Source organism: Gadus morhua, chromosome 7 (genome assembly GCF_902167405.1).
Source record: "Gadus morhua chromosome 7, gadMor3.0, whole genome shotgun sequence".
Taxonomy (NCBI): domain Eukaryota; kingdom Metazoa; phylum Chordata; class Actinopteri; order Gadiformes; family Gadidae; genus Gadus; species Gadus morhua.
The window spans coordinates 14,451,660-14,465,689 of record NC_044054.1 but is presented as its reverse complement, the minus strand read 5'-3'; the positions used below and the strand labels follow the sequence as shown (position 1 = coordinate 14,465,689).

The 14,030-nt window shown below is 41.7% G+C and overlaps 1 protein-coding gene across 1 annotated transcript; it reads left to right on the top strand.

Moving 5' to 3' along the window:
* Positions 1-4,135: 4,135 nt before the first annotated feature.
* On the top strand, positions 4,136-9,493 carry il13ra2 (interleukin 13 receptor, alpha 2). Its single transcript, XM_030362123.1, has 8 exons — positions 4,136-4,356; positions 4,620-4,771; positions 5,360-5,507; positions 6,568-6,679; positions 7,538-7,722; positions 7,853-7,893; positions 8,247-8,366; positions 8,742-9,493. The coding sequence occupies exons 1-8, from the start codon at positions 4,272-4,274 to the stop codon at positions 8,904-8,906; spliced, it is 1,008 nt and encodes a 335-aa protein (XP_030217983.1). The 5' UTR covers positions 4,136-4,271; the 3' UTR covers positions 8,907-9,493.
* Positions 9,494-14,030: the final 4,537 nt, after the last annotated feature.

The window sequence follows — 14,030 nt, the reverse complement described above, 5'->3', positions numbered from 1 at the left end:
TCGTCGTTGCTTGCCATGCCTCCTCCACCTGGCATCCCGCTCATGTTTCCAGCCTTGGTAGGCGGGGAGGGGGACAAGGCCCTATTCAATATTTAAATTTAGACTGCAGTACCGCTTTTCAATGCTCACTGTCATCGCTACGAATTGTACCAAAATTCAACCAAAATGTTGCCAAAATTATGCTAATTGTACGATCTTTGCATTGTAGTTGAATGGGTATAACAAAGCCAGCCCCGTCAAACCTGCCCATGTAGCCTACCCCCCAGTGCAATCCTTGGTTTTTCTATTCTGTGGGTTGATATAAGAGGACACTCGGGAAACAGCTCCCCAGGCCAACTTGTGTGTCAGGACTGCTCGGCTTTACTTGGCAGATTGTATTTGGTTATTTTACAGAATACTGTGTCAGGTGAATTAATGTATTCATGTTTTATGCATTTTATTATCTTAATTTACGACGGATGTGTGTGTAGTAACTTTACTCCGAATGACCTGCTCGATCTTGCAGTCTATATGCTTACTCTTAGTGCTTTTTGACCAAAAGTCTCATCTCATTTTCGTCCGCTTGAGATGAGACTTTTGGTCAAAAAGCGCTTCAAAAAGTGCTTTTTGACCAAAAGTGAAAAAGTAAATTTGGATGCGTTTCATCAGCAGGTATACAGGTTACAAAGCCTCTTACCTAAGGATACAATGGATTTGGGGATCGAACCCAGACCCTTTTGACTGGGAGCGGGACACTAAATAGCAATGGCACTATCCTGTTACCACTTTGAAATGCAATTACCTTAAAGCTTGTGTGGTCAATTTATTTTAGAAGCATTTTTTGTTATAATTGTTGACATTTTCTTTGCATCCCAACAGCAATCAATAAATTCGATGCTCTGACAAAAACAGAACATAAGCCAGTATCTGTGGCGGTTGCAGGCCTGGACTGAGCATGTCTAATCATTCAATTTGGCTAGAATGACATGACTGAATAGCCTACCTGTCTACCTACCTACCAACATAGCTACCTGCCTACCTGAACACACTCTGCCCGTGCACTCATTACGCAGGACCAGGGTCCACCACAAGGAGGCAGACCTATTGCTAAAGCTTTTGAGCTAGCCGCACACAAATCCAGGTGTGGCTTTCGAGGGTGGCCTGTAGGGAGGTGTGGGATTTGACGGTTGGACAAAATCTTCTCTGGCTGTTTGCTCCAAAGTTGCCTGCCCCATCTTTAACTGAAAATCCGGGAAATCGCATTCTGTTCTCTTGACTCAGCAGAAAAACCTCAGTATTTTGTTGATTCAAGAGATTATTATCATACTTCAGCTTTCTGAAACCATTACACCGCATCAAAAACATGTAAAATTGTGACTATTACTGTTATTTTGTTTCACTATCAGCCTAGCATCCATTTATTCAAATAATAGGCATAGTTATTTAATGGGCCAAAAAAAGATAACATGAATTGATAATTGGTCAAATCTTTGTGAGCGTGAACATTTATCTGTTCCATCAATAATAACCATAATGCAAATAATGTGTTCTAAAAATGCTGCACCAGAGAGACAAAGATAAATGATCAAACCGCAGATTGTAGCCTTTTCAGTTGTAGGAAGCCTAGTGTTATTCAACATTGAGTCGAACACGGGTATTTGTAGCCTAATCTTTCAAATCGAATGTTTATTTAAAAATAAAGTGTCATGTTTTATTTGGCAGGCTACAACCTTTTGGCAATCCTTTGGGAACATGTTAATGACCAAACTGTCATTTTTACAATGTAGTCAGAAATTAGTTTGAACTGTTTCTTGCATGGAATGGTAAGACACTTTAGATTGGCGGTATGGTTCAACAAAACATGGAATTGTACAACAAAACAAAAGATTTGACCACTGGGAGAACAATAGAGTAGCCTGGATACCAGCCTGAACTCCGCCCACAAAATATTTGGTCTGGGAGATTCAGTCTGGAATTGAGCTCGTTGGGAGGTATTAGGTCAGATCAAAAAGTGATCTGACCAATCAAATTGTAAGGGCGGGCTTTATACGTTGATGGACAGCTGATACACATTAACGTAATCAACCACGTCACCAAAGAGCGCTCAGCGCTTTTACTTTTTTTCCCAAAAATGCTGACCGTGTTGCCAATTTGTCCGTGTATCCTTAAATTATTTTTACAAAACAGGCATAAATCGTTTATGTCCATCTTCTTTTTCTACTTCTTCGAACGTGCGCTCAGTTGAGTTAGTTTGAGAATAGCAGTGCTTCGCACAACATACGTCACATACTACGTTGCTCTGATTGGTTTTAGGTCTATCCAATTGAGCGAAGAGGCATCTTCCTTCCTGGTTCCGCCCTATAATCACAGCCCAATGGTTCGGTCTCAGACTCATATTCTTACTAGAATTATGAGTATGACATCGCCAGGCTAACAATAGAGAGAGCCCGGTGTTGCTATCTTTACGGTGGACAAACATGGGACATAATTCTGGAAAAAATATGTACGTAACGTTAGTCAACGGCAAAAGATTGTCTTTCATGATCCCCTTTGATTTGTGCCACAAACGGCACGTAGAAACGTACACGTAAGACAATACAAACATATGTAATTAGAAAGACTACACACCCAGATTCTAGCCCCTAGCCACTGGGAGTGACGTGAACGTGATAAGCAAGTGGTTCGTCACAAGAGCGCTAGCTCTTTAGCTTCTCGTCCGATAAAAGGACCTGGAAGCGCTGACTAAAACTTATCCGAAAAGAAACATGTTGGTGTTGTCGTAGGCTATATTGTTTGAGACGAGTAAAGAAGTGCACTGCGAATTCGTATGTGAGTGGGGAGCGGATAATGTGGTTGGCAGTGTCCGACAGGGTAAAGCATGTCGGATATTTTAAGCTTTAGTGCCGCCTATATTCTAGAACAGGGCTATTCAACCTCCTTAACAAGTGGGCCGAAAAGGAAAATCACTGGGGGTTCATGGGCCACACAGAGTAAAACTACGTGAATGAAATGCTACAAATAAATCGTACTTTAAGTAGTGTTAACTTAATATAGTACTACTACATGGAATAAACTTGTCAGACGCATTCCTTCCTTCTTCACTTTTAATCGTATCATTATAAAAGATTTTGTTCTCACATATTTTGGACACGTATTTAGAATTCAACAATGTTGTTTGAATCATCACAAAACAGAACTACTGCACATATGAGACATTTTGAGCCAGTGATTCTGTGAGGAAGATTGCACTGCCTTGTTTGACTAGTTTGGCTCATCCTGAGACACTCATGCAGCTTCTCATAAGTCATGGAGCAAAGTGCACTTGTTCTAATGTCATTCATATGAGAAAAGCTAAACTCACACGTATCGGTCGAGCCAAACATTGTCAGAATAAGTGATGCCAGTTCCTGATTGTGGGGTACTGATACTGGCTAGTATCACCGGCTACAAACAGAAACCTGATTTGCATGCAACTATGTTTCTCCTTTATTTTATTTATTTGCATGCTCTTGCGGGCCAGAAAAAAATTAAGAGGGGCCGCATTTGGCCCACGGGCCGCTAGTTGAATAGGCCTGTTCTAGAAAGTCTCAGTGACCAGATTTCAAGTTTAAACAGGGCGGTCACTTACACCTAAAATTGTCCGTGCTTTTGCCATACTGCTTCACTGGCTGTGCCTATTTTTGTAAATAAAAAAGACAACAGAACCGAAGAGTGAAGGTGTATGCATTTTTTCATTAAATGACAAATTGAAATGCATGAAAAAATACAAAAACCTGTCAACCTCTGTAAATACTATCTGTATAAATTTGAAAGGTTTCTTAAAAAAAATAAACAAACAAGGTCAACAAAATTAATTTCTTTGCAATCCATATCTATTATTTTAATTTCAGTTCAGTATTCTGCTTCATTCACTTTTATTTTTACGTTCAATGATATTGTTGTTTATTTAATTACCTATTAATTGTATTGTATATCAACCAACAATAATGTTAAAAAGGTAACTCTTTATCGAATTTTAACAGAGACAGTAGGCTACCAACATCCTTTTTTTTAAAAAAAATTTGATAAGATTTGAAAATATGCAAAAGTGGAACCATGGAGAGCGAGAGAGAGAGAGAGAGCGAGAGAAAGAGAGCGAGAGAGAGAGAGAGAGACCTGAATGGGTGTGTTCTATAGGCTGCTTTTAGAGAAAGGGAGCGACCCCTCGCTCATTCCAGAAGTATCTTTCTCCCGTCTTATTTGTGCACAATATTTAGAATTGTGTTCAGTTGGTTTGTTTCCACCTCAACGTGATGGAGCGATACACGTGGTCGTCACTGCTACTGCTTTTCTTTCAACTACAGTCCAGCTCAAGTTTGGTATACAACACGCACACATGTAAGTTACCTTTACATTCATCGTTTAATTAGGCCTATGTGATGGGAATATTGATGTGTGTCTAATTTTTTTAACTTTTAATTATATTTGGTTTTCTATATAAATATGAAATCTTGTATAGGTAACGTGGGGTGGAATAGGGAAGGAAAAAACTCAAAAAAAAAAAATTGGCTATTACATGCCATTTCGATTTCTATTTGTAGCTTCTTTTTTTACACGTGTGAAACCTCGTTCCACGTTGTTTTCACTTTGCCTATCTTCAGTGGAAGCTCCCCATGACTTGGATATAACGGATCCGGGTTACCTGGGGCTCCTCCTCGTCAAGTGGAGCGCTCCGTACGGAGCCCTCATGGACCCCGCATGCAGAGTCCGCTTCTACCTCACTTACTTCAACACCTTCCTCAACCGGTGGTCTGTAAGTGGGCTATTCTCTACGAACCCATCACCCAAATCCACTGTTCAACAATCATATCGTTATCAGCAATATGGAAAATAAGTTCATTAAAACAATTGAAATGTCTGATTGAATAGCTTTTTAATTTAGGATAAGTGTGTAAGTATTTTTCAAATGTGGTAATTTCGCGGATTCGGTTTGGAATTAATTAATCGACTTAGTTACATTTTTAGAAAGCATGCGTCAGGCCTAAAGTGCATACATTCATTTTGTCTAATCGAAGAAGAATGCAAGTCTCAGTCTGTCATCAATTACTAATGATTACTCATCAATCCGCGTTTTTTGAAAAAGTCCAGATAGACCTACTCACACATTATTGCTTCACCAATATTTTCTGGAAAACTTTAAGTTAAAAGCAATGAAGTAATTTCAAGTCTTAAAATCGTTAATGACTTTTTACTTTTACAAGAATAACGTTTTTTTGGTGGCAATTCTACTACTACTTGAGGACAGCTTTCTTAAAGTAACAGTACATCTGCTTGACAGTACTGTTTCCATTTCAACAATTATCGACATTATTGAACGTGTCTTTGTTGTGTCCCTTGCAAGGTTATCCGAACCCCCAGCACCAGTCATCGCATCCAGGTCGACCTGTCAAAAGAACTTAAAGTCAGAGTGCACTCCTTGTTGAACGGTCCATGCACCAAGTACACGGAAGTCAAGAGCACGCGTTACGCAGAAGTGGTCAGATCCCCTGGTAATGTAGACCTTTTCCAGCAAAGAGGGAAGCCTGAAGGGATGGGTTGGCATTTTTCCCCATTAAAGTTGCCTACCCCAGCTTTAAGGAAACTTTATGTTAAAAGGCTGTTCATAGAGTTGAAAGGTAGTATTCAACTAGTATATCTGAATTATGGCTCATATTAGTAGGTCAGCATTTATCCCGGTCCGTTAACAGTATATGCGTCAGTTTTAAATTAAATATGGTGTTCCCATAAATAACAATTGATATGATAGTTAATTTCTATTGTTACATTTCTGCCCCAGTCTGCACCAATTGTCCCTGGAAGGGGGTGTCCTCGAACAAGAACTGTCAAAGCAAGAAGCTTATTTAACATCAAAAGATTGGCTTGTAATACCCTTCACTAGCCTTTTCTTATGGGACTGTTGCTATGTTGTTATTTCGTTTAGCAGATGCTATCATCCAAAGTGTTGGTATTTCAGATACATCATATATGTAAGGGATAATGTAAATGTAGGAACTTAAGCCCCGAAAGGGCGAACCGGACACCGACGCAAAGCGGAGGTGTCTTGCTTCGCCCTGAAAGGGGATATTTTCGATAATGACCGGCAACATTCTATACTTTATCCCGCTTATTACACGGCTACTTGCCAAAACCAAAAAATAACTTCACACGGTGTGTCTTTTTACAATTTGTTTCCAGCATTCGTAGTGTTGATCAGCAGAGAAATAGTCAGCCAAAGACGTTGACGTCGCTTAGCAACCGTGTACGCTTGGGTTGATAAGTTACCGGACTACTTGCGGAGTGATACGAAAGACGCGGCCAATTATACTGAGCAATGGGGAATTATCAAATATAATTCACTGCCGGACATTGTGAAGGGCCCATGCAAGTGAACGGAGCGTTCCATGGCATTGAGAAGAGCCGTGTCATAAACTTAATTAATAACTTTTATGCTAGGACTCTAACTCCCTAACCACCACATCATGCTGCCACCTAGGGTTACGTGTAATAATGAGCGGTCATGTATGTGACTGGGCTGCTCTTTGTTCATGGTTTATTTGTCTCCCGCTCCAGGTCGGGGTAGTGCTGTGGTGCAGCGGCTGGGCTGTGTGTTCCACAGGATGGAGTACACTAACTGTACGTGGGAACAAGCCAACCACACCTCACTACACCGCCTCTACTACTGGTACGCCCTTATACTCATATCGACGATAGATACTTATCCTACTTATCCTTATTCTCTGTATTCTCCGCTACATAAATACTCTCTATTTTACTCTACTCCACTGCTACAGTACTCTGACACATAACATATACATACTCATATACTCTCCGACAACATAGCTATACTGTACCATACTCTATACCACTTGTCTAGACTCAGGACCCACATGAGTCATTGGTCATGAAGTCACGACCCAAACGTACAACATTAATTTACCAATATTGTAGTAACCAACAATGTGCTTCATGTACTGTTAAAAACGTTGAGCAAACAAAAAGCTACAACAATTGGGGGTTATTTCAATGAAATAGTAAGCCATTAAAAAAGGAAATAACATTGAGACATTATTTAATTCATTGACTATTTTCGAAAAATTAAGATTTGGCATATGCTCTGCGACTCACTCAGAAGTAGGCGGTACAATTTTTCGCCCCCGGTACAATTCTGGTGTGACACCGCCACCAATTTATGAACCGCAACCCACCACGGGAGAATCACTGCTCTATACTCTACTCTGCTATACATAACTATACTGCACCCTACGATACTCTGCTGTACATTACTATACATAACTATACATAACTGTACTCTACTACACTTTACGTTACATTACCATACTCTACTATACGTACACTTTGCTTTTACGACTAACACGATTCAACACTACGCCTCACACAACTCGGCAGTACACCTATCTCTTCTCAGGGGTTAATTCCACCATTCTATTTATTTCTATATTTGAAAAATAATTTAATGCATAAATAATTTCCTTAACTTCTTGGTAATAGTTAAGGTCATTGTTTATTTGTAATCCCCAAGGTACGTTGACTCTGGGGCCACCCAGGAATGTCCCGAATACATCTTCCATGACGGCGTCCGCAGAGGATGCAGGTTCACTAGGGGCCAGCTCCCCGTGTCTTCACTTGTCAGCATCTGCGTCAACAGTTCTTCTCCCACCAGGGCATCTGAACCGGCTTATCTATATCTCAAAATCCATAACCATGGTAGGTTTGGTAATACTCCCCATTCCTTTGGTACTCAATGTACCATATCAAACATTCTTCACACTTCATGATGTTTACGCAGCCAGAACACTTCCTGATATGACTCATGGATGTCTCCTTTCATGTGCAGTGAAGACTGCGGCCACAGAAGAACTCAGCCTCAAAGTTGTGGTGCGTGTAATCGATGAATCCATCTTGATTCTTGAATCTTCAGGATATTTCTCCCTTCTAATTGCTTCTTATATATTTTTATCCTATAGTTACTTAAATTGTTTTTTTTGCTATTTTTTTGATCCTATCTTAAACAAACTTCATGTTTAAAAGTTTGCAAAAGAAGTGTCTGTTTCTAAAAAGTTGTTCTATTTAAAAAGGCTGTATTTGTTTCAACTCACCCCCTTCCACCGGCTAACCCTTTAAGGAGCAGGTTGCCTCCCTCAAATCCTGCTTGTTGACTTCTATCATATGTTCAAATATACATCCGTGTGTATGTATGTGTCTGTATTTGTTCATATGTGGCCCTACAGAGCGATGTGGAGCCCCGGTTGCAGCTTGAGTGGACACAACCAGTTGGGAGGGTACCCGGTCACTGTCTGCAATGGGAGGTGGAGCATGGCTCAGATAGATCCAACGGCAGCCAACCGAGGGTAGGCAACCTTCTCCCCTCGAACACAAGCTCTGGTCCACTCCGCTGTTGTCATGGATACCCTTGAGGGAGTGGGTATATGTCATGTAACAAGCATGTGCGGTGGGTTGGTGCATCTTGCTCTCTGGGATCACCACACAGGTTTGGCTGCAGGCTAACCTCTCTGGGGATCAAACCCACTAACGGCTGTGAGACAAACACCCTAGAGCCGGTACACTAGCCCAGTTGTAGCTTGTATTTTATTCATAAATAATAATAAATTAATAAAGTATAAACAAGGTATTACTAGGTTACTGTTATGGAAGTTGAAAGCCAAAAAATCTGTTAGATGTGATCGCAGGAGGAGGATGACACTGACTCCATTTGTCCCCGGCAGAAAAAGTGGACCGTAACCACGGAAACAAGCCTGAGGATGCCGCTCCCATCTGATACAGAGAGGTTTTGCTACAGGGTTCGCTCGAAACTCGCTGACTGCTGTGCCAACCATGGAATTTGGAGTGACTGGAGTCACTGGGAATATTACCTTCCTGCCAAACGATGATTAGTTCATGCAGGAATGGCTATCTTATACGTTGTTCATATATAACTTATACTTATACTTACTTATAGCTGGACATTTTGAAATGCCCACATGCGGAGGAAAATCCTTGTGTGTGCATGTTTTTGTGTGTGTATGTCTGTGTGTGTGCGTGAGCGTTTAATTAACCACCTGCGTTGAAACAACGGCGCTATGGCGCCATCTAATGGTTAGAGGCCAACAGGCCTCTCTCTCTCTATTGAGCGCCGATTGCACACATTTAATCTTTAATCCTGGCAATTTATCCTACGGTAGCCCATTTTATCGTGTACATTCGTACTGATCCTGGGCTTGTTAAATAACTGTTTGTTTCCTTGGACAGAAACAGATTTAAATGTTGTTTTAGGAAAGCTTTCTGTCCCAGGGCATTTGAACCTGCAAACAAATATTATTGATCCGAAAAGAGAGCGAGACACTTTGAAATGGAATCAGATGTGCCGCTGACAATAACAATTGAGACAGATTAACAAAAAAAAAATGGAAGACTTTTGTACAATTTATTAAAACTTTTTTGATCAATAAATAATCACGCCTCTGAATACAAACATTCATAATTTGTGTGTTGTGTAATTTGTATATGTAGCCTATAGACCTACATTTTCTGTGAGAGGTTCAAGTCACCATTCATGCAAATCAACCCTTGTTATGATGTTTGCATGCAAACAAATACCCCTTCCGACCAACGATGCAGAGCTCGTAAGTACGCCCTTTCCGGTAGACCCCCTTGGGACCGGTGAGGTCGTAAAATATGAATGGCTTTCAATGGAGAGAAAGTCATTCTTTCTGGTCCCAGTCTTTCATGCCCTGGAATACACATGTTGTTTGTGGATTTAAATTATAATTTTCCATGCAAAGAAAACGGAAAAAAATCCTAGAGGAAGTTTGATAATGTTGTGTGAGGCCGCTTTGTGAAGGTCACCACCACTCTTGTACAGACATGGCGATCTCTGCTCCACCTCACTGCTTTTTTCCAAGGGGAGGATAAGAGCATCGAAAGAGGAGAAAACCATTATAAGTCGGGGTATGTGTAGATTTTCAGTTATGCCGATGGGGAGATTGTCGGTCTTGACTCTTGTCCAAGCCAGTCGCAAGGAGCGTGACGTCACATGCGAGATGTGTAGTCTTTCTCATTGTGTTTTCTGAGTCTGCAGCCTTTAACTGAACAATAAACGGTCAAACTCTTTATATGAAAAATTATTATTCGGACCCACACAAAACATATGTGTAATCCAAGGCATTTAATGACTGGGATCAGAAAATAAGACATTTCTTTCCATTGACTCCCATTCTAATTTTCCTAGCCAAGAGGTCCCATGAGGGGTCTACCGGAAGAGGCGTACCTACGAGCACTATAGAGTGGCGAAGTCACGCCTCTTCCGGTAGAGTTCATGGGACCTCTAGCCGTTTCTCAATTCCTAGCACGCGTACTACGGATTCGATGACTTGCAAGTACGTACTTGGCAAGTCCGCACTTCAAGCACAGACTTGTGAGCACGCGAGTACGTACCTGCAATTGGAACAGCAGCGGACTCGATGACGTCACCACCTCTGCTCGTCCGTTAGCTGTGCTACGGCCTCATTTAGCATACTACTGAACAATATAAACAAATGATATAAAACAAAATCCCAGCCTCTTTCATTGTCAAATAGTATGTAAATATTCTGAATGAATAAAAATTTAAAAGATATGCGTTTTCCTGTCATGTGTATAAGCTATATACACACGACTTTATATATATTTATATATTATCTTATGTTATTATTATTATTATTATTATTATTATTATTGTTATTATATTATTATATATTATATAAATATATATAAAAGGCCCCGTCCACACGAAGCCGAAACGGGCGAAACCGTTACGGTTTCGATCTATCCGGTTTCGAAGTATCTCCGTAAAGACGAAGCCAAGCGAAACCGGATAGATCTGTAGAAACGCTGTAGTAAACATTCCAGGCCCATAAGGGGCGCTGCTTCTGGTACACAAATCCAGAAGAAGAAGAGGCGAGCATGCGCATAAAGGCTGCCCCCCGAACCACTAACAACACAAACAAACAGCTCTTCTACGATGGCGAACTAGATTCTTAATAAATAATGGCTTAGCAACCAAACAAGGGACATGATATGCTGCAGAACGATTACAAGCTTGTAGTCCGCCATCATCATTTTTGTTGTAATTTCTGAGACTCCGCGGGCTTAAGAGCCATTGGCTAGGAGGTCGAGGGGTGGGGCGATGACGTCATGGTTTGCGGTTTCAGTCGGTTTCAGGCGTCCACACGAAAGCAAAACGAAACCGGATAGATTTGAAACCACCTCCGAGGGTGGTTTCAGAAGTTTGCGGTTTCGGTCAGCGGATTCGCCGGCTTCGTGTGGACGGAAGGCCGAACCGTACAAGACCTTTGCGGTTTCGCCATGAAATCGGCTTTGTGTGGACGGGGCCTAAAGGCCTATTTAGGGTCGTTTTAGACGCAGAGACGTAAGCACGTAATTTACGCAAGGGACTTGTTTTAGACAAGTTTTGATTTACGGTTCCCGTAAGGTTCCTTAAGGACTGCGCGTGTTGCAAGGGGATTCTCCGCCAGAACAGTAGGGGGAGCAACGAACGAATCTGTGGGCGTGGAAGTGGAAATCGCTGGCTTGTTTATATTTATAATCATAGCCGCGGAAATGTATTCTCAGCAGGGGGTGCTGGAATAAAAAACTTTGCCTGGACTAGACTCGCAACTCGCTACATTGATAAAAAAGATATATAGCAGCGCAGCTCAATTACACCAGTGCATGCGCGCACAGTCGAAAATCGATCGTTGTGTTCACACCATGGTTCACATCCAGCTGCTCACAGAACAAGTTTAGCGCGCCACCGCTCCCCTCACACTTTTTCATACAACTTTTTTTCAGCACTAGTTCATATGAGCATTAAATAAATGCTGCGTCTCAAAATGCCTTGGACAGCAGCGACGATGACCCGCTTTGCCACGGGCCGAAACAGTGCGGAGCGACCACAGCCAGAGCGAACACAGCGGGGCAGAGGAATGTCAGGAATAGTCTTTTGTGTACACATCAGTTCGGCCTATTTGCACTACTGTTTAGTGGCAATGCAGTGTTTTATTCTATGCCTTTTAATTTTCGTATATTATTTCAATGAATACAATTTATTTATTTATAAAAACAAGATCTGGTCTTCAAATCTTTTTTCCAAACATAGGTCGGGTTTGTGTTTATATTCGGACCAATACGGTACAGCGGGCGCTCACATGACGTTAAGCATTTCCTGGTGCATAATGTGACGCTTCAGAACCTAAAATCCCGTTTCTCCCCGTTGACACAACACATAACCGGCGTTTTCAGAAATCTCCACTTTGGCCGGAGTTTTTAGAAATAATCGTTTTCTGTGATAAGACAGGGCCTCAGACAGGGGGTGCGGCAGCACCCCCAGCACCCCTACTTCCCGCGGTACTGTTTATAATTATCATAATTCGTTCTTGTGTTTTCTTCTTCTCCTTCAAAATTCTTCATTCGCTTCTGTCACGGCCTTTTAAAAATGGCGCTATTATGCTGTAAAACCGGAAATGTGAGACTCCTGAAAGGATGTGGTTAGCTGGCCAATCACAGTCTTTGCGTGCTGCGTAGGGCCGTAGTGTTTTAGTCGCATAGTCAGGAATTTGGGCCGACGCACTTAAGCACGTAAGGGGGGATATTTTACCGCGCAAGGGGGGGTTATGTATCTTACGTGCTTACGCGTTACGTCTAAAACAGAGCATATATCGGCCTTGAGTTAAGAGTAACTTAAGCTACAGTTGTGCGTCTTCTCCATATTGTCCGCCATCGTACTGCTGCGAGTGCGAAATGCATCCTGGGATTTATAAGGGTTGCAAGCACACACGAGCCACCTCCGATGCATGCTCGGTGAAACGGCGAGATCAAGCACGCATCAAGAACACTTCCGGGTTTTACGACAGTACTCGCTTGATGCATGCTTCGAATTGGAACAGTGCTCGGGCAACGACTGACGACGTTTCACGAGTCCACGAGCACGCACAAGTACGAGAATTGAGAAACGGCTTATGAGAACGAAAAATATGAATGGGTGTCAATGGAGAGAAAATAATTATTTTCTGGTCCCAGTCTTTATATGCCCTCGATTACACATGTTGTTTGTGGATTTAAATGATCATTTTTCATGCAAAGAAAACTAAAAATGTTCGTGAAGAAGTTTGATAATTTTAGGTTTTATGTGAGGCCGCTTTGTGAACTACGGCCGTTTCTCAATTCGCGTACTTGTGCGTGCTCGTGTGCTCGTGGACTCGTGAAACGTCATCAGTCGTTGCCCGGGCACTGTTCCAATTCGAAGTAGGCCTACGCATCAAGCGAGTACTGTCGTAAAACCCGGAAGTGTTCTTGATGCGTGCTCGATCTCGCCGTTTCACCGAGCATGCATCGGAGGTGGCTCGTGTGTACTTGCAACCTCTATAAATCCCAGGATGCATTTTGCACTCGCAGCAGTACGATGGCGGACAATATGGAGAAGACGCACAACTGTAGCTTAAGTTACTCTTAACTTATATATATATTTATATAATATATAATATAATAATAAAAATATAAGATAATATATAAATATATATATACATAGAGTCGTGTGTGTATAGCTTATACACATGACAGGACACGCATATCTTTTCAATTTTTATTAATTCAGAATATTTACATACTATTTGAAAATGAAAGCGGCTGGGATTTTGTTTTATATCATTTGTTTATATTGTTCAGTAGTATATGCCTAAATGAGGCCGTAGCACAGTTAACGGACGAGCAGAGGTGGTGACGTCATCGAGTCCGCTGCTGTTCCAATCGCAGGTAGCCTACGTACTCGCGTGCTCGCAAGTCTGTGCTTGAAGTACAGACTTGCCAAGTACGTGCTTGCAAGTCATCGAGTCCGTAGTACGCGTGCTAGGAATTGAGAAACGGCCAGAGAGATCGCCATCTCTGTGCCGAGTTCCAAGTGCGGGTGTGGTGACGTATATCATATGCGTCGAGAGCAGCGAAGAGCTGTAGTTCACAAAGCGGCCTTACATAAAACCTAA